General features: G+C 38.0%; 1 protein-coding gene across 4 annotated transcripts in view; it reads right to left on the reverse strand.

The window, feature by feature from the left end:
* ZNF385B (zinc finger protein 385B) overlaps nucleotides 1-22,091 on the reverse strand; it is a 292,597-nt gene that overhangs the window by 261,137 nt on the left and 9,369 nt on the right. Inside the window, exon 1 of one of the 4 annotated variants that reach the window (XM_040972126.1) lies at nucleotides 20,073-20,863. The exons of the other annotated variants lie outside the window; for them this stretch is intronic. Within the exon in view, the coding sequence (XP_040828060.1) occupies nucleotides 20,073-20,097 (25 nt within the window). The 5' untranslated portion in view covers nucleotides 20,098-20,863. Of the gene's footprint in view, nucleotides 1-20,072; nucleotides 20,864-22,091 lie in introns of those variants that run through there. 4 annotated transcript variants of the gene reach the window in all.

Here is a 22,091-nt window from a genome sequence, read left to right on the forward strand (position 1 = left end):
ACACTGGTATGCATAAAATCTGGCATTGGGAGAGGTTCTGATGAAAGAGCCTGGGCAAGTCCTCTGGCAGGACACAGACCCTGCAGGTAAGCACAAGAAACATGGAAGGAAACAGCCTAGAACAGGCCATGGAAAGTTACCCACTGGCATACATTTGGCATGGACTGGAGGCAGACCAGGCTGAATCAGTTCACATCATCCACTGGCAAATCCGAACACCATTAACAATGTGCGTTGAGCCAGGTTCAGTCGCAACAAAAAGCAGTGCACAACACAAAATGCCAAGGTGAGGTTGCCTGTAGCAGATGTGACCGCAGCACCCAACCAGCACATGTGAGAATCGGGGAAGAGAGGGAGCAGAGCCAGCAGGGGGAATATGGGGTGGTTCCCTTGCTGGACAGCTACTCCCACTGGAGAGTGTGAGCTGGGATGGGGGCAGACCAGACTAAGCAGGGCTACAACACCTGGACGCCTCATGTGAACTAGATCACGGAAAGGCCAGATGGGCTGATTATTCCTACTGGTGCAATCTACAATTGGAGTTGGTAGTGTTGTTTGGGCTTAGCCACAGCTTCAGCTGGCAGAAGCTGGCACTGGGGGCTAGTTCTGTCAAGTCAAACCACAGAGCTACCTGGAGAGTGCATAATCTGGGAGCGGGAGAGGCATGGAAGGGAAATAGTGGGCTCCTCCCTCTTGGGTTACCACCCCCAAGGAAGGGCACAAAAACTAGAACAGGGGCTGGGGTGTCTAGACAGAACCCAACAACATATGTGAAGGCTGGATAATGGAGCTGGTTAGATGGAACAAAGCTTTAATACTCACTGACATGTACGAGAGCCGAATGGGGTGTGGAACAGACTGGACTAGTCTGCTACACATACTGGCAAACCATGGTAGGGGGCAGGCCTGGTGGGAGCTATTGTGGGTGGCTCCAACTAGGCTGCAGCTCCCACTGGTTTATATGAGGGCCGGGTATGTGCTGGGCAGAACCAGACTGGACTGCAAACACCTATTGGTTCCAGTGGAAGACAGGGATGGAAACAGAATCAACGCACCAATTGTAACCACCAGCTGATAGGGACAACGGACTGTGCTGGGTCCTGTACTTGCTATGGCATACAAGAATCTGGTCTGAGAACACCTCAGACAGTTTCTTTAGAGATCTCCCCCATCGAAATACTGGACTCAGAACCCTAACCAACAAAGACAGAAGACAGAACAGGTCAATCAACCATCTCAGCTATATGTTGGCAGCGAAATACTGGGCAGACGGAGACTCTCTGATGGACTATGTCAGTCAATGGATTCTCCAATGACCTCATCGTGCTCGGAGTGGTGAGACTGGCAGCAATTCATAACTGGTGAACTATGAAAACCACTTGAGCAAGAACCTTGGAGCATGCCCTACATCCAGGAACTTGGGAGGCTGGGAAATCGGGTGGGCCTTCTCCCTTAATATTCCCCTTTAAACATGAAGGAAACAATATGGAAATAATAGTCTTACCCATTTTCCTATAGCCGTTGAATCTTTTTATCCTAATTAACTATGTAAAGATTGTCAAAAATATAATAAAAAAAAAAGAGAATGAAGAGGAAGTAGTAGAGAAAGAGGTAATATTAGCAATAACACTTCATTTTTTCTGTATAAATATCTTTATAGACTCCACCTTATGTAATATAAACATTTCTATCAATTTGTAGAGTACATATCATTTTCCTCACTTTAAGGATTGGGTAATTAAGCCACTGAGATGTTGACTAGATAGTCCAACTGGACATTGGCTGGGCATTAAACCAACTAATGAGGGACAGAGACCAGAACCTACAACCGTTTGACCAAGGTACATCACAATGTGTGACTGAAATGAAATGCCTAGACATAGTAATCCTGTAGTGCAAGTACAGCTTATTATGTGTGTTTCATGGGAATGTCTATAATTTATGATCATGTCCAATGAGAGGAACAAATGCTCAGTAAAAAAATAAATAGACCACACCTGATTTGAAACATGGTTTGAGTGATGCAGAAGCAGGTATTTTATCAGATAATCTCATGTTTTCTAAGATTTCATTGTGCTTATAAATTCAAACTTATTGAAATGAATTCTCTAATTTGAACCATTCTACTACATAAATTAACCATCGCTTTTGTCTCTTGGACAAGTAATTCCAAACACAAAATACAACAGATTTAATTTCTCGGTCAGGGAATTTTCAAGAGGAGTTGTGTTATCTAAGCAATGGTAGAACCTGACAGTATAAACCATCTTATAATATAACACAGAGGGAAAATCCTGTGTAACTGAGAAAATGATACCTGAAAATTTTATGATGGCTATGGTTTTTTTTTAAAAAAACCTTTGTGTGTTTTATGTATTAACATGCTAAAGAGCAATGAGGCTCACTGCTCAAAAATATTTATAATTTTCTTAACTATAACAAAGAGTAATTTCTAATAACATATGTTGTTTTTAAATTTAGACCTACACCTAATAATAATGAACTTAGAAGTATACAATTAAAATCATAACCAATGAAAATAATGAAATAGAAAGTAGAATAACCACCATGGAAAAACATCTTGTCACACCTAAATTCTATGTATTTAAGCCATATGGAGCACATATAAATTACCATAAAGTGAATGAAAAGACTTATTTTGAATAAATCTTACTTGTGAGCAGATGTCCAGAGTAGCTTGGAGGCAGCAGGTTTTCACTTGGTGATTAATAACATCAGTGAGGCATTTTTGTGAAGTCTATAAAATGGATATGTAATGTCCCTAAAATGCATGAATATTGACAACAAGCAATATAAACACTTGAAGACACTTCTGAAGAGCACCACAATCATGGTTAAGTGCTCTGAATCTTAAAACCCATGTAGTTCATTCCCATTCTCAGAAAACAACTGCCCTTTTGTCAGGCTTGACTCGGTCAAACAAAAATCAATGAGAAATTTGCCTGAATAAAATGCACAGGATTAAACTATCTGAGCATAGTTATCTCAATAATAATCTTCCATTTAATCCTTCATGTTCTCAGGAGCTAATTGTACAGAAAATCAAACATTAAAAACTTGCTTTCCTTTTTCTGACCTATCCATTTATTCCCCAAGAATCTGTATGAGGTAAAAAAACTAATGAATGAACTTGCACAAAATGTACCCCTAAAATGTTCTTACATTTTTCAAGCTAAAACACTTCTTTACGTAAACTAACAAAAATAAATAATAACCCTCCCCCCCAAAAAAAACAACAAAGCAGGTAGTCTGAACTCCTATTTTGGAATTTTAAAGCTTAGGATTATATAACTTATTCAAGATCTCCAAGTCAATAGGAGGTGGCCTCAACACAAGCAGGAGGCAATTCTCATCTGACATTACTCCCATGGACTCAGGCCCCTTTTGTCTTTGAAGAAAACAGTGAAAGTGAAGTAAAAGACACACATCTATAGATTTGGGTCCTGAAAATTTACCTTTTCCACAGTTAACCATGTTTTGGCTCAAAATACAATGGCATTACAACATGCACAATTTTTTAAATTTTCATTTTGCATATGGTATTATCTGGCACTAATATATCACATCTTATTCGTGAAGAACTGAAATCATCAGAAGTCCTTAATATTTTTAAGCAAACTACTGTCGTCAATTGCTAAAGTTGCTACTCACCAATTCTAAATTGGAAAGATCTGGGGACAGAAAATTAACACTAAAGTGACAGAAATCAATTGTGCTCAACAGAAGAAGCCATGTCATTTTATATATTTAGGATTTCAATGCCACTTTACAAAATTTTGAAAAAGCTCAAATTTGAAACTATTAAACTTACTGAAAACTATGATAGCACAAGTACCTTCTAAACTTTGTTAAATGCACTCCCCATTGATTGTATCTTACTGTATTTTAAAAGCATTCAACTAGTTTATGCTAACAAACAAATTCTAACAAACCGACAGAGTGAAAACATGTCTTCAAATAAAATTGAGCTCACATAAAATATTGACAGTGGAGTCAAAACTGGATTTTAAAAACTAATGAGAATATTCTAATATGTCTATTAAAAAAAAGAGGAGGGATTAACTTTCTTCTCTGTTCAAGTTTCCTGAAAATCCATAAAGGAAACATTTAATTTTCTAAGACGTGCTAAAAGGCACAGGTAAGGAGCCTACACAGTTAGAGCTGAATTAATCAGGCAAACATCATTGACAATCAACAGAACTTTCATGGTGATTAAGCACAATTTGAGACAGCTGGAGGTGGACTCAATCTAGTCGGAGAGTCCAAGGGAACAGAATCTTCTGAGTGCAAAAAGGATCTCAGAATTGAAACTCGTAAACAGATGCAAACCTACTGGAATCTTTCAAAACTACAAAGAAAAATCAGAACAAAACTGAAAACACTTTCAAGTTTGGAAATATATTATTACCTAGTATAGATTCTTACTTGATCTTATTTTCTAGGTTCCATAGCACTGTCTCCAATTTCCTAAATGTCTCAAGGATCACAAAACTATCAATTCTCAAACAGGCAAAAGACTGAATATGATAGTGTTACAAAAAAAGCTGGATTACTGAAGTTATTATCTCTAAATTGCTAAATATATATAGATTAAGCAAGAATCCAGAATATATTAAACAAGAATCCAGATAATCTACTTAATACCTGCATTGTAAAAATTCTAAGACTGACAACACCTCCACCGTACATTCCAGTATGAGGTAATGCTGAGTTTATGCCTGGGTCATGACCTAATCATTAATAACATGAAAGTGTCCCATTTTGGTGACAACTCATCTATCACCACCTCTTAAGAACTTTAAGTAGCCTCTCCCGCAACTCTTAGAGACCTACAGAAGACATTTTCCACATAATACTAAAAAAAATATTAGTTTAATTGTACCTATCCAAAACAGAAACATTTCGATATACACACTGATTTGCATTCTACCTCCTGCCCTCTTACCTCTCCTCCATCTATCCTTTACATTATTTTCTGAAATTAGTATAGGTCTTGGTTCCTCCTGTGGAAACTGCATTTTTCCTCTCTGAAATAAAAGAACATGCCTAAAAATATAAACCAGCAATTCTACAAAGATACACCTAAAAATCACAAATTACCTTACAAATCAAGTAACCAGAGTTCACTTGCAAATTGGGTATTGGTTCAATATTGATCAAAGAACTAAGGACAAAATGTATGTGGAATTAATGCTAATAGACAATCATGAATAAATGCTTAGGAAGGAATTTCTAGATGGAAGATTTAGTGTGAGTAGAAACGTTATTATGATACAAAGAGAAAAAAAAGGATGGCAACAAGATAAAGGTAAAGCAACCTAAAATCAAAAGTGGCATTAAATTTGAAAGATTCTCTCCGATACAATTCTGTTTTCATACAACCAGACTGTCCCTGGGCAACAAAAATTACAACCTTAATCTATTGTGATTTTTTTTCACTTGATTGTAAAAACATAACTCAGACACTGTCTCAGAGAGCACCTGTTCAAATGAGATACATTTTTAGAAGTATGCATTTATCCTAATGAAATGCGTTTCTCCAAGCAAAATATGCACATTTTATTTCCAACTCAAGTGTTCAGATCTGGCTAGAACTGTTCCTAGGTTGTCCAAAAAAGGCTGTGAAGACTGCAAACATACAAAGGTATCACTCTGCTTTTACTTTCCCCACAGTTACCAAGTTCATAAGCACTGTACCAGACTCCTTGGCATATGTGTTTTCATTCAATCACAACATATATTGAAGAGCTATGAGGTACATTTTACATATGCAAAAATCGAGTTTATAAAGACCAGAGAACTTTCCCACACAGAAAAATATAGTTGGGGTCAGAGTTTGAACTTGTGCCCACCTGAAACTGATTCACAAATCCTTTTCCCTATTGCCATTTCTCCTATCCTATTTTTAGCAGTAACTTTGCCAGAGTTTTTATTGCTTTTAAAGTAGTGCCCAAAACTCTCTCACTAGTAATCCCAAAGTTACAGGTTCAAAAACAAGAGAAGCCCTTATGCACACCAATGACTCTGGTTTAATTCATAGAAATGGAGGCTGAGGGCCCAGTGTGATGGGTGGCCCAGTGACTAAAATCCTTCCCTTGCATGCACCTGGATCCCATGTAGGCACTGGTTCCTGTCTCAGCTAAATCTCCACTTTCAAGTGCAGACTTCCCATTTGGGTACCAGTTCATGTCCCCGCTGCTCCACTTACCATCTAGCTCCCTGCTAGTTCCCTGCTTGTTCCTGGAGAGCAGTGTTGGATGGACCAAGGTCTTGGGACCCTGCACTCACATGAGAGACCCAGAGAAAACTCCTGGCTCCTACCTTTGAATTGACTCATCTCTGGCATTTGCAGCCTCTTGGGGAATGAACCAGTGGATGAAGATCTGTCTTTCCTTTTCTTGGTAAATCTGCCTTTTCCAAAAAATAAATAAATAAAAAATAAAATAAAGTGGAGACTGGGTTCAGTGCTGTTCAAAACTTCCCAACTGATTCCAGCATGCAGCCAATTCTGAGAAAGCGACTCGTGCAAGCTACCACTTAACACTAACTTTTCACAAAGAAAGCATAGGAAAAGAAACAAATCTTTTTCTTGCACAATTAATCAGCCTTTCTGGCTTCTTCACTGTATTTCCTGTGCTGACTCTCAGATAATACTTTTGTTGTTGTTGTTGTTGCTGCTGTTGTTATTCATTTACTTTTTATGATGTTTACATAGTTGAGCTGGGTGGGAAGCATAGAAGACTAGGGGAAAGTGGGTGAGAACATTGTTTCCAAATTTTCTTTTTCTTCCTCCTGTATCTGGGGGAAGGGGACAGGTATAAGGAGAAGGCACACCCACCCCCAAACGCTTCTTCAAGCTTATTTATTTAAACTGCCTGACAGGCTGAGGTTCATGAAGCATTCTTTTCTGGTGTACTTCTGTTGTCCTTTTTCATGAGACAAAGAAAAAAAATGGAATTCATAGAATATTAGTCTTAGGTAAAGTGATTATGTCCAGTTAGTCCAGCCAATTACAGCATGGTGCCAGAGCAACTAGTATCACAGTGGTACATCCACCTAGTTGGCTCTGTGTGAATTCACATACACAAAATTTACCCTTAATCCTAGCAGGCAATGCTAAATGCCAGAAATTGCACAACTAATCATAACAAGGAAAGAGTATTTGGTTCACGAAAATCATCTCCAAGTGCAAATATATATTTTAAGAAGCAGCAGTCCAACCAATTTAGACCAATCTGGAAACAGAGGCATATGTCCTATTAATCTATAGTCAACTGATCATAATGTTAATCAAATTCTTCATAATACAGTTTGTCAAACTGACACTAAATATAAGAAATAACCACTTTCATTCTGGCTCAGGTGGGATTTTGAGATTAAACAAACAAGAAAGAATCACTTACATTAACTTGATACTCAGCACTAAAGCCCTATGTGTGAAAGAATTCTTCACATAAAACATCTATCATCTCATCATGACTTTGCACTGTAACCCAAAAGAAAATCATTCAGCATTACAAAATCCTAGGGTTAGTAACAGCATGAAACTGGGTAACTGGGTAATTAGAGGTTGTAAACTCTGGGTTGTTTTGGTGTGGGGGTGGGGGGGTTGTTTTTTTTGTTTTTGTAATATATATCATGTTTCAGTGTGGTAACATTTGGGGTTGTTGTTAAATTCACAATGGGCTACCAAGCTATGTTTCTCATAAGAAAAACTAAGAGATACTTTAAAAACAAACCCAGCACACCACTGAAAGGTCTCATATTTGCAGATATAAGCTCACTAATTAATAGTAATAATGATTAGTGTCATTTTAACATGCTTTTGTGATTTCTTTTGACACGTGGTAATATGAACTGTACTGAAGTACTTTGGATGTGCATTTATATCACAAAGCTGAAGTCCCCTAAACCCCTGGCATCAGGAGTTGGATAAGAAGCACATCACAGAAGGTTACTCACAGACAACTAGAGACAGTCACAACTTCTTGGGAAACAGAAGTGTTCCTCCTATGCCCCCGAACAAGCTCATTCTGCCATCATTTCATCTTGCTCATAGGTCAGAAAAACTGCACTCACAGCAGTTTAACTTAAAGCATTTTTAATGAACGGTCATATTAATTTATTTATTGCACAAGATTAAATCCCATATTCAAGTGTTTTATACTTCATTAGTGTTTTGAGTCAATCATTTAACATGTGATGTATTACAGGAAGAGTCACAAGATTAAAAGAAACAGGACAGAAACTCTAAACTCAAGATACTTGCAGGCTTTTAGGTGAAAAAAATTATTTTTAAAAAACATGCAATGTGATAATTAAAGTATGAAAAAAGTATATTGTTAAGTATAAAAATGGTTAATTATGGGTAAAGAGTTTGTTACTTAAATATAAATTTCATTAAGCTTTTTTTAATTGTATAAGCCTATTCAAATGTGACAAAAAGAAAATAAACATGATACTTTGGTCGGCAAGAACTGCAACTAACATTTATAGCTTATAATTAAGATTTCTATTGGACAAATGATAGTTTTTAACAGCCTACCCATATTTATAATCTATATTTACTGAACTAAGAGCAAGCAACAGAAATTAATAAAAATTTCAATATTGTTTGATATTTCGGAGTCTTATAACTTCATCTAAAATTAAATAGCATATTTTTCTATATATTTTTGTAAATAAGTTATTTTATAATATGAGAAACACACTGAAGGATGAGGAAGAGGAAGGAAGGAAGAAGAGGGGAACAGAGGGGAGGAGAGAAGAAGAGCACTGTTCAAAAGTGGAGGGAAGAGGACAGAGAAAGGAGGAGAGAGGAAGAGAGGGGAAGGGAGGGAAGGGGAAGAAGAAAAAGGGAAGGGAGAGATAAAAGGTGAGGGCCCTCTCCTATCCACTGGTTCACTTCCTAAATGTGCACAAGGTTCAAGCCAGGAACCAAGAGCCATGTAATCCAGGTCCCGCAAATACATGACAAGAATCCAATCACTTGAGCTATACTGTCAGTCTGTACTGACAGGAAGCTGGAACTGAAAGTCCCAGCCTGAAACTATCCCAGGCATTGAGCTGTGGTATGGAGGTATGGAGGCATCTTAAATGAGTGTATTTACTGCCAGGACAAAAGCTTGTGCTGATTAATAGATCGAAGCACACGCTTTTATCTCTTGGCCTTCCTCCTCCTACACCTCACTGGACCACACTTTTAATATATGTTGATTCCCATTAACATCTAGATTTGCTATATTATGCTTAAAGAAGCTTGTTCTTTAGCATAAGGTGTGTCAAGGATAGCTAATTATATCACACATAAAGTACTTTCGGTAGCTAAATAAATAAAATGTGATTAATGTTAACATTAGCGTGTGGTTTAACGCTTCTGCTTTTAATCACCCTTCTAGCTTTTTTTTTTAAATTGGAAAGATAGATTTAGAAAGAAGGAGAAACAAAGAGAAAGATCTTTCATCTACTAGTTCATTCCCCAAGCAGCTGCATTGCTAGAGCCAAAATGATCCAAAGTCAGGAGCCAGGAGCTTCTTCTAGGTCTCTCACGTAGAAACAGGCCCAAAAGACTTAGGGCCATCCTCTGCTGCTTTCCCAGGCCTTAAGCAGAGAGCTAGATGGGAAATCGAGCAGCTGGAGTATGAGCCAGTGCCCCTACAGGATACTGGCACTTGGAGGCAAAGGGTTAGCCAACTGAGCTATCACACTGGACCCACCATTCTAGCCTTTCTTAAACATGGTCTGACAATTATCAGCATAGCTTTAAAAATTTATCAGTTGACTAAAGGCAGCTCAATAACCATATTCCTTTTTCATATCCTGCCTCTATTTATAAGCTTCATCATAGTTTCTAGTCTCTACCGCTAAATCCTTACTTAAATATAGACATTCATGTTGGACTGTACACAGATCTGGCAAAAGAAGATGGCGTAATGGATGACAGTTGTTCAGTGGCAGCTCAAGAGGTCTAGGTTTAACCTCCAGTCAGTTCTCTTCCAAAAGCCACTTACCTTCTTAGTGATGATGATTTATTAATAGTATAACAAGCAAATGCTACTTGCCATACTTACCTTATAATAAACATCAAATGAAATAACAGAAAAGGAAGAAGAATTAAAAACAAGAGTTCTCAACTCAATTTCATAAACTCCTTTCCTTTTCCCCTACACTTTTTTTTTAAAGCTAAAAGCAGAGAGAGAGATCTTTCATCCACTAGTTGACTTCCCAAACAGCCACAGCAACCCATGATGGGCCAGGTGGAAGCCAGGAGTTTCCTCCAAGTCTTCCATGTGGGCACTGTGGCCCAAGCACTTGGGGCCATTTTCCACTACTTTCCTACACACATTAGCAGGGAATTGGATGGAAAGTGGAGCAGCTGGAACAGGAATTAATGTCCATATGGGAAAAAATAGGCTTAACCTGTTCCACTTTAATGCCACCCTCACATCCACACCCCCGACCCTTTCTCTACATGATAATATTCACCTGTTCTATGCTTTATCTTTCAGATACAATTTTTGTTAGAACAAAGTTATTAAAAGAATTAAATTGACTGACAGTTTACTACATGGTCAGCATTTGGCAACCCTACAGTCTTTACATGGTACCTTACACTGCATTTCTTCCAATTTTCCCTCAAATTGCCATGTGAAAATTTTATGTACATTTTTCTCACTCAGTTTGTACAACAAAACCATGCAGTGGAGTATGTTATTGGTTTTGCTCTATAATTGAGGACTGAGAGAGTTGGATCATACAGCCAAGTTATAGCAGAGTTGGACTTTCTCTCAAAAACTGTTCCCATAACCATTCCACTCTCCTGTTTCTCCCAAATGTAAAGAACAAATGCTCACTGATGTATTTTTTATAACATGCTCTTTATAAATTACATATTCTTGGGGTACAGTGAGATAGTGTGATAAATGTATGGTATGTGCAATCACAAAACAAGAGAAATTATCCTTTCATTTCTTTAAACATTTATCATTTCTTTGTGTTGGGAATCTATAAACTCTCCTCTTAGCATAATGAAATAATATAGACTGAGGTTGCAAGATTATCTACTTAAACCATCCTTCCATCCTTTGAACCTTCTTAATCATACTTCCCAGTTTGCCTTCTGCTTAAATAACACCAACAATGCATGCATCCATAAGGGAACCCTCTCCCCTTCAGATAACACTACTGGAAGAATGTTTTATAGCAAATAAAAATCTTCCTATAAAGTCCACCCACCAATGCTAATTTTAATTAAAGTATCTATTTAAAGAGTATAACTTAATCATTATAGATAGTAAATCCCATCATAACATTGTCTCCTTGACAAGGTACATTACCATGTTGGCAACCCTCAAATGAAAGCACCTAAGCGTCTCCTATATTTTACTCAATTTCTGGTCACGCTCTGCCAGTTCAGCAAAGGGCAGAACTCTAATCTTCATTGTCACAGATACTCTTTCTGTGAAGACTATCTAAGATACTATCAAGACTCTGTGTGTGTGTGTGTGTGTGTGTGTGTGTGTGTGTGTGTGTGTGAGAGAGAGAGAGAGAGAGAGAGAGAGAGAGAGAGAGAGGGAGGGAGGGAGAGGGAGAGAATATGAGTGAAATGGTGAGTAAAATCATGCTTTTGACTCATATGAGTTTGTACTTGATCAGCGTTCCTACAATTTTTTTTACTCCCTCCTCAACTCAGTGTTAGCTGAAACTGACCATGTTGAAATTGGGTTACTTTTGCAGAATAGTTACAACCCAGGCTGCACACTGGAATCACCTTGGAACTTTAAAAAGATTGATCGCTGGATTGTACCCTCACAGATTCTGATTGATTTTTGTGTGGGAGGTGGCCTTAGTAGGATTTATATTTGCTTGAATCTTCCTATACACCTATTATTTCAGCTTGGTAGCACCTACAAAATTAATGACGGGTCATCATTGTTTGTACCAAGTAACTGGGTGAGGAATTAGAAGGGTTAATCAGCAGGAGAGGCCCCTGTGGGAATAAGGAACCAGGTGTTTGTATGAAACCTGACACAGGCTGATTAGACAAAAGACCTTGCCCCAGGAAAGTGAAGAGATTGTTAGGGAACACAATGGGTCCCAAATCCACAGGTAACCAACCATGTGAGAAATTAGATCTGGCATCATACCATAGCACACCCCAAAACAGCATGTCTTAAGTGCATGGCAGCTGATCAAGTGAACCTAAGCCACCTTAATTGGTCAGGTCAACAATATTTCTCAGCAGTCACATCTCCCAAGCAGCCAACATGTCAACTGCTCAGGAACAATGATCACTTGGCAAGAGACATATAGACAAAACAAAAAGCACATCCCTGATATCAAAATTATGTAGAACCGATCAACTGATGTGAATTGATATGCAGTCTTTATAAAAGCTGTCAACACCCAGACCTTGACAGACCCCTCCCTTGAAGACCACTTGTAGCAAGCAGAACTCTAATTCTAATTGAAATCTACTTTTGCTTGCTTTACTCACCCATCCTTCATTGTTTGTGTCATAATTCCTCATGACTGTAAAACAAAGAAGTGACTCTAAACTCTTGTAACAACTGTAGAGTCCTGGAGCCTCACCTTAAGCTAATATACACTAGCAGTATAGGCATTCAGCCAGCGATACATTCAAATTAACATCATCATCATCACCCAGGGTACAGGTTCCTATGGTATAGTATCAATGAAGACTTTGTTACAAAAAACTATTCTGAACAGTGATCAAAAGCATGGATTCTGAAGCTGCACCACAAAAACTAACACTAACGGAGAGTGAACCAGAACAAGGAAAAATAGAACTGGTATTATCACAGAGCTCCAAGTGCAATTCACACACTGAGTCTGAAATATCAGCACAAAGATGTTTGGCCCCAGTGGTGTTAGAGACTCCTAAGAAGAAACTACAAGAGGGAAGGCTCCTCACCTCTGACAGCTGAGGTGTTCCCTGGCAGAGTGTTCATTCATTGCCAAGAAAATATCCCTGGCAAACAAGCATACTGAGTCTGTTTTAAGAAGCTGAAACAGAATACCTGAGACTAGATAATTTATTACCAAGCACAGACAGTTTTTTTTTACAGTTCTCAAGGTGAGAAGTTCAAGGTCAGGATCTATATCTGGCAAGAGCCTTCTTGCTCCATCATAACGGCAGGACACATCACATGATTAGAGAGAGCAAGAGAGGTGGACCTCAGGCCCAAGCCTTTTACAAGCAGCATTAACCCAAAAACACCTCTCACAAAGCCCCATCTCTCAACACTGTGATATAAGGGGTAAACTTTGTAAGACATGAATTTTTAAACTATAGCATTCAAATTTAAGTAAACTAAAGAGAGACGGAAAAAAGAGTTCTCCAAACTGGTAATCATTTATCAGTGCATTTCTCGAAATAGTGAGGATAATTTCAAAGAGAAATAAATGTTTTTGAAAGACATTCAGCATTTTAATTAAGATTTATTTTATTTATTTGGAAGTCACAATAGAGAGAGAGGAAAGTGAGAGAAAGAAATCTTACATCTAACTACTTGTACAATCTCCAATGGTCACAATGTCCAACAAAGCCAGAAGCCAAGAGCTTCTTCTGAGTCTCTTTACGGGTGCAAGTGCCCAAGTGCGGTAGATCGCCCCAGGCCCTGTCCTGCTTTCTGGAGGATGTGGCTTAAGCTTAACTTTCCCCATGGCCTGAGGCACAGTCTTCAGACATACATGTAAAGTGTGACCTCCAACATGGCTGCAATGTCAAGGAGAGTACACCTGGAACATGACCTCTGACATGACGGAAGATCTAGGCAAACAGATGTGTCATACAGTGAATTGCAGCATCTTTGGTGGGCATAGGGTCTGCTGGAAGGCTCCCTCCTGCCTTCCCCTTCCTTATCCTTTAAAACCTATAACCTGTGAGTAATAAAATGGACATTCCTCACCAGCTTGTCTCCAGTGGTTCTTGTGGCTGAAGGCCACTGTCTGCCTTACCATAGGTGACCTCAGGCCCAAACACCGAGACCCCAGCATTTCAGTCATTTTCTTGTTGCTTTTCCAGAGAGCTGGATCTGAACAGGCACATGAGGACATGAAATGGTGTCTTTATAGGAGGCAGTAACTTTTCCCACTTGTCAGCCCTAATATTCAATGTTTGAAATTTATATTATGAATTCATGTTGATATTTTGCCATGAACACATATCATACAACCAGATAGAGTCAAGTACATATAAGACAATGGAGTCAACATGGGGCTGGAATAAAGGAATTATTTAGGGTGAAAAGGAATCAGAACACTTACCAAAAGCATAGACACAAAAAGATTAGTGTCTTATGCAATTAGAAACAATTAATCTCTCTTATGCAACTAAACAATGTATAACACAGAAACATTTATGTACAGGCAAAAGTGACAAATAGATTGATAAGGAGTTTGTGTAGGGGGAATAAGGAATCTAAAATAATTCATATGGATAAACCAATAGATATTTTTTAAAAAGCAGAATTAAAGAAGAATTTGTCCTTTAAGGCTAGAGATACTGAGAACTGAACCAAGTTAGTAAGTAAGTGAAAAAGGAACATTTGGTTCAAAGACATATAGTTTAATGAACAATACTTTATTCAGATGGCAGAGCTATCCATTCCCAAAACTTCGGTTAACTGCTCTGACATGTAATAGAGCAATTTGTGCTCAAACTACATTTCCTGGCTTGACATGAAAGACAAAGAAAAAGCAGCTGACATTACAGACCAAGAACAAAAAGGTAAAGGTAAAGAAAGTTCTCTCACCATTTTCTTCTCTACATCACTGACTAATTGATTATAAAGTTTCCTAACCAAAAAAAAAAAAAGCCCTGTTACATTGGATGTGTTTCACTTTCATGCATTTTTCTCATTCTGAGAATCAAATTATACACTAACATCTAATCATTCCTGTTGGATTTATAAAAAGTCAGTGTGGATGAATACAAGGAAGCAGGAGAAAAGGAGGCAAAAGGCTGAGTGAGCAAAAATGATTTTTCAATGCAGGCTTATGTTAGATGAAGACTCTCAGAACAGAGTCCCTTTATGCTGCTGTGCCGAGGTTGCCCCATGTGGAAGAGTGACATGAGAGTTAGGTCACAATGTTCTGCTCTGTTCTGCAGTGGTTAAAACTGGGGTAGCTCACGGCTGGCAACAAGGTTTTGATGAAACAGTTCAACATGTTTACAAGGGGTATTACTTTTAAATATGTTATAAAGTTGTCGCAAGGATTCAATAAAAACCTGTAAATAAAGACATTGGATGAGGTACACAATAGGCACACAATATTCTATCCATCCTACTTTACTCTGCTACAGTAAGCATAATCATTCAGGGGTTTTTCTTCTAAGGAAAGTTTGCAAGTTTGTCTGTCATTCTGAGAAATTTAAGGCATAATAGTAAAAAATAAAGTCCTAAGGTCAGAAAAGCCAAGGATACTTAAACAGAAGTCAAGAGGGGTAAGGGAAAAGACCCAGAAAGTCCTCTCATTACACAACTTAACTACAACAACATAAAATTTACTTATAAATTCAATTTTTAAACATACTGAGGAAGAAAAATCCTAAAAATAGTCTAGCTGCAAGCACCAACTATTAGAAATTATATAATATTCGCTGTTACTCTCTTAAATCATTGCTGACAATGATTGCTTAAATCATTGCTGCTTTTATTGGTTTGTCTTAGCAATTAGAGGAGGTTTCCATATACTTACTAGTGATTTATGCATCATCATCCTATTTTCAATATCATGTTAAGTTTCTTAAATAGCAGCTTTGTCACTACACTGGTTTCTAGGCATAAACCTAGAATCTGACCATTTTTACAGGAGCCAAAAGTGTCCATTTTGGCTTTGGTAGGTCAAACCTTTTAGGTCATTACTGAAGACTCACTTTCTTATTGAAAAAATAAGTGGGGTTGGTGTAGTGGTATAGATTAAACCACCATCTACACAATTGGAACCCTAAACGGGTGTGAGTCCAAGTCCAGGATGTTCCATTTCCCAATCAGCTCCCTGCTAATATGCCTGGGACAACAGCAGCAGATGCTTGGGTCCCTGCACCCATGTCAGAGCTGTGGATGTAGGTAAGGTTATCACATTAACTATAATATATGATCAAATACCAATTTTAGTAAAATGTATTATTATGCCCCCAAATTTTGCCTGGGACATACTTACACTGGGAAAGGAATGAGTTTTAGGTAAAATTAAAGTCTGACAGGAAGTTCTGTGTATTTTTATATGCTAAATCTGGTAAGAATAAAACAAGTTTTCCTAGTTCATTCCTCAAAACTGAAAATTCAGTGAAAAAGGAAATAAAGCTTTGAGGCAAAACCCTATGTTTTCATTAAAGTATGATCACTTCAACAACGTAATTCAAAACAATTTACAGAGGAGTGTGTTGTTGTTACACAGCCAGTTGGAACACTGCCATCCAGTATCAGAGTGCCAGGTCTAGTGCCAGCATCTCTCGCTTCTATCCAGTCCTGCCAGTGTATCTAGCCAGCAATGGAAGATGACACAAGTATGTGGGTTCCTGCTACCCACTGAAAACCCATATGGGATCCCTGGGTTTAACCTAGCCCAGCCAGAGCTAATGAGTGTATGGACAGGGTCAATCAGTGGATGAAAGACTGATCTCTCTTTCTCTCTCTCTCTACATAGATATATGTGTGTGTGTGTGTATACACAACACATATTTTTTAAGACTACAGACACTTCAAATTACCCAAGCGAAGCATTGATTTATGCAATTGTGAAAGTCCAATGAAGCTGGAATGCACTCTGATTTTGCAATTATGTTTCTCAACTAAGACGGATTTATCACATCTGCAATTCAAGACTGATATCATCTGATATAAAGGTGAAAAGACACAAATTGCTCAAGTTCATGAAATGCTTATCTTCATGATGACTTCCTACTTTTCTGTCTTTCCTATTTTTAAAATAGCAACTATATATTTAAATATATTAAATATTTTATATATTTATTTGAAAGGCAAAGTTATAAAGAGGGCTAGACACACACATACAAAGAGAGACTGACTGATCTTCCAACCACCAATTAACTCCCCAAATGGCCAACTTGGCCAGGCATAGGTCCAGACAGAGCCGGGAGCTAAGAGCTTCTTACAGGTCTTCCACATGGTACAGGGGCCCATAGGGATTCAAACACTAGAAATCTTTTCTGTTACCTTCTCCAGACGCATGAGCAGGAATCTGGGTCAGAAGTGGAGCAGCCGGAACTTTAACCAGCATACATAAGGGATACCAGCACCACAGGTGGTGCTTTGCCCACTAACCCATAATGCCAGGAACAAACCTATTTTTCTAAAGAAAAATTGCTACTGACTTCAGCCAAATACTGAAAAATTATATTCTTTTCTTCAGAGTTGATATTTTTATGCTCTATGTAATATGACATGTTTCAGTATTCTAAGAGAACTCTAATGTCCTATGGCTTCTTTAAACATTTCCAATTTACTATACATATTACATCATCATTAATTTCAAAGAGAAAATTCCAATGTCCTCTAACCTAATTCTCAACCCACAAACCCAATTTGTTTCATGAACTTAGGGGAAGTGATAAATATGAAATATTTATTCATTAGCTGAAATCGAATTCAAAATTCCCCTGACAATTTGATGATGAGTTATGACATAGCATTATCCAAAGAACAGAAGAAAAAAGTGCTATTTAAAATTGTGCTTCATCTAAACAATTTTTTCTAATTATAATAGTATATATTATATCCCTGCACTTCCATAATTTTATTATCATAAATCCATAATCCTGTTTAATCATTTAGCAAGGAAAAAAATCCTGAAATTTGAGATTCCAACGTTGTTTTTGTCCCATTATCAAGCTCACATGAGAGAAAAAGCACATTAAAACCATTCCACTGTGTACCCTAATCCACATACATCCCTATGTCCACTGTGATAAGGTTCAGCTCGGGAATAAGTACTCAACTCAATGCTCTGGCCATTTTAATCACCTCTGCTTTAAAATGCATTGTGATCAGCACAACTTTCAACAAGGGTTGTTTTCTGATGGAAACGAAAAAGCAGGAGAGCAGTCTTACCACATTTACACGTGCATTTCATCTATTCTCATTCTGTGAAAGCAAATAAAACCTGCATTTAATATTGTTATCATTTGAGCACTTAAGAGCTTTTGCCTCTCAAGATGAAACAACTGCATGACAGAATACATTTTCAAAATGTTCAATATGATCTCAAACTGTTTTAATTTTTTTCTGTAACTCGCCTTGCTCATAGCATAGATGTACGCATATCAAACATTAAATGTTTCACTCTCTCCAGCACTGCTCTAGGTTGCACTAATAGACAAGCAGGAAAGCATAATGATGAATTACACAATATGGTCAGCATGAAAGAATTGTTTTCTACAAACACACTGAGATGAACAAACACTGTATATTTCAGAGTAGAGTAGTTTTAATGCCACATGTTAGGGAAGGTCCACAGAGGCAAACGTTTGCAAATTTAAAATTTGCAAGACCTAGGCTAACCAGTAGAAAGGAACTTTGGAGAAATGACAAGGCATCTTGAGAGCAGATCAGTCTAAAGGTACAAGCATCTTCTTCAGGATGTAATTAGGTTTTCCCAATTTCCCACTTCAAAAAAAAAAATGTTACAGAGACAACTTAGAAGAAGCTATCAGCATTGACAGAACACTGAAATACTGGCAGTGAACCATAAATTGACCATTACCATAAAAAGAGCTACTAAATCAGAAACCATGTGTTCAGTATAAAACTAATTTCATGCTTTCAAAAGCACACAGTGGCTTCTAGCAATATAGTGGCCCTGGGACTTGCCGAGACAGATTGGTGAACACAAATGGTTTGCTCCTGATGCGTTTGCTTAGCCAAGCTTTACATGTACTGGCAGTAAACAGGGTTCTCAAGTCTTCTGTTAAACAAATGCACACTTATCTGTAACTTTAAAGCTGGAAGCTATAAAATAACTGCCTCACATAAATTTAGAAAGAAAAACACATACACACATACACATATCGCATGTGCCATGTTAGTTTCCAGTCAAATAAAAATAGATTCCTGTGCAGACTGAACATACTAAACAGAAACAGAAAAAGCATAATGTCATTTGAATGTAGCATAACTCTCGCACTCTTCCCGTGTTCAGAACAGCCTCTCACCCGCTAGGAATTAGAGTTGAGCAGAATCTCAGCAACAGGACCCATTTATTCGGAGGCTAACTTTGAGCTTGCCCTTATCCAGTTTCCTTTCAAATATCCTAGAACTGGAATGTTACATCAAACCCTTCTGAGCATGATTATCTGGCCATTTAACTTCTCTTGAGTGCCAGCACTTTATTTACATTTAAAGGATAAAATTGGCTACATTGAAAATATCACATCCAATTAAAACGCTTTATGAAGAAACGCTGCTAATTTTCTCCTCTCATTTGACACACTATCCTCTGAAATCAATTACTGTAGGTTGTCCAATGCATGACAGGTTATAACTTTTAATTATTAATAATGTCAAGCTTAACAAGGTGTCGACTCCAGTATGTAATCCATGTCACTTACTTTCTTAGTTGTCTCATAAACATGACTTGTTTCCTCCTATATATTTTTCACATCAAAGATTTTACGTAAAGCGCATTTAGCTTGTAGCCTTCTTATATATCTGAAGCACATAATAACACTGCTAATTGCTTACTTCTAGTTATGATAGCAAATCACATAACATCCCTGACTAGTTTTGAATGTTTAAAATGCAAAGGAAGTCACCTACTGGTAAGATGTCCCCAGCACACAGCTAGCACAGAAATAAAAGGATGCTGATCACCTCCATCAAAGAGTTACATCCCCATCAACTTAAAGAATCAGATATTTGCTCTTCAGCTATGCCCCTTCGGATCTGACAGTACAACATAAGGCACAACTGATGACTCCACAGGATTCAGCACAACACACAGAAGACAGAAGAGTCTGTTCGACCTCCCAGATCCCCGCATCCAAGTATTCAAATAAAAATGCTCACCTCTGCTAGGAAGTCCACTCCACATCCTGCCAGGGCTCTCACCAGCCTCAGGAGCAACCAAGTTCAATACACAAAACTTCCAGTATGTGACCAGGGTAAAGCACGGTGCTACCGAGACTTGGCTCCAGCCTTGATTATCAGTGTGACAGCACCACGTTATATCAGTGCCGCTCCAAACCTTCTCAGTTGCTGGCTTGTTGCACTGCTCATTGAAAATCCTTTACACGCTGGCAACATTTTAGGTAAGGACAGGCACACTCTGAGTCATTTGTAAAGAAAGCAGAGCAATTTCAATTCTATATCTCCAAGCGTGCTGAAACCAGAAGCACTGTCAACGCACAAGTCTGAGGTGAATTTATGCCGAGAAACAGGCAACCTAAGCCTTCATTATCAATGCATGAAATCAGCCACTGTGATCAAATTCAAGCAAACCACGAGAAGGAGATAATTACGAGAGGCTCCACAGCTTTAGCACCAAACCTTGTGGAATGAAGAATCATCTATCGAAATTGTGTAAACGTTAAAAATAGCTCTGGCTTTTCAACAATGAGCAGGATACAGAGAAGAAATCAGTAGTCTATGTGAGGACTTATAAAGGCTGCAAAAACCAACAGAATTGTAGATTTCTTAGACTTTTCTACAGGCAAATGAAATCATTAAAGGCTATTACAATTACACCCCCTCCCAATACCGTGTTTTTGGCACAGATGAGGATTGAAAAGCAAGTTAAATATCCTTTAACTCCTAAGTGCCTGTGTGTAACTCAAAACAAGGACAACAGTAAATATGTGGAGGGCTGTGCTAGTGCCAGGGCATAAGATTGCCAATTTCACTCCAAGTTATCAGAGGATACATTTTTTTCAGAGTAATCTGTGTAACAAAAGACAGAAATTCAACACACAGAATATTTTCAACATTATAATGTTGGTTTATTACTTTAAAAAAAAATCTATGACCCAGACATCCCTCTCTCAAGGCAGCCCCACATCTAGCCCTTTACCTTTGACTGCCCTTCCTCTTTTGTTACTAACACATAAAATGCAAGTGGCCAATGACCCCGTTTGTACAAGGCACAAGTCATTTCACTCCACAAAGCAGTAATGACTTCAGATCACAAAATGCAGAACTCTGACAGGTGCACGCAAAATGCAAAGCAAAAAGGGTGTAAGACATTTATCAAAAATCACAAATGTAAGTTGAAGAAATTCCTAGCAGATAAGAGTAGCAAAATACCAATTTAAAGTTTCATTCAGAATTTTTAGAGTGACTTTTAGGTGCTCATTCATACACTAAAGAAAGAGCAAATCAGGATGCCATCGTGGCAATTTCTGTAAACGATGGGCTCAGTTCTAGTTACACTACTGGCTTACTTAGTAGTGTCCACAGTCTCAAATATGTGTTGGAAAATTAGTAATGCACCTTTAATTAATAGGGCACTTAGGCATAATATCAACACAGCACTCCAATGGGTATCTCACATGTAGAGCTGACACCTTCTAGGCTGTTACCTTCCATGGAGACAAAGACCCAGGAAAGCATGTAGTTGCGCCTGTATACATATATCCATCTCTTCCTTTAAAGCTACTTTTGCTACCTAAGTTCCACCTGTTTTGTGCTTCACAAAGCCCTGAGGGCAATCAGGAAAAATGATATTGAGCATCATTGATTCAATAATCGCTGAGAACCCCTGCTCTTCTTCGCCTGTCCCAACTTTCCTGGTCTTAGAAAATTGTTCGTAAGAGACTGTATGCTCAAAATCTCTTGATTATAGGTGTACATGAAGCTTCCTAATAAAAATTTAAAACAAAACTGTAATATTTGAGTACAGGTTCTCAGTTATCTAAACTCTTTACTTACTGAGAGCTTCAGAACCTAAATGTCTTCACAAAGGCAATATTTTGTCTATACTATGAATTACAGAATACCACCAGTGGGATCTATAATCAGCTACATTGCCATTTCTACTGCAAGATGTGTGCATATTCATTCTAAATGGAATTTTTAAAAAGGCTATTATTA

The sequence above is a fragment of the Ochotona curzoniae genome, unplaced genomic scaffold (assembly GCF_017591425.1).
Source record: "Ochotona curzoniae isolate NIBS_2020 unplaced genomic scaffold, NIBS_Ocur_1.0 contig_2210, whole genome shotgun sequence".
Taxonomy (NCBI): Eukaryota; Metazoa; Chordata; class Mammalia; order Lagomorpha; family Ochotonidae; genus Ochotona; species Ochotona curzoniae.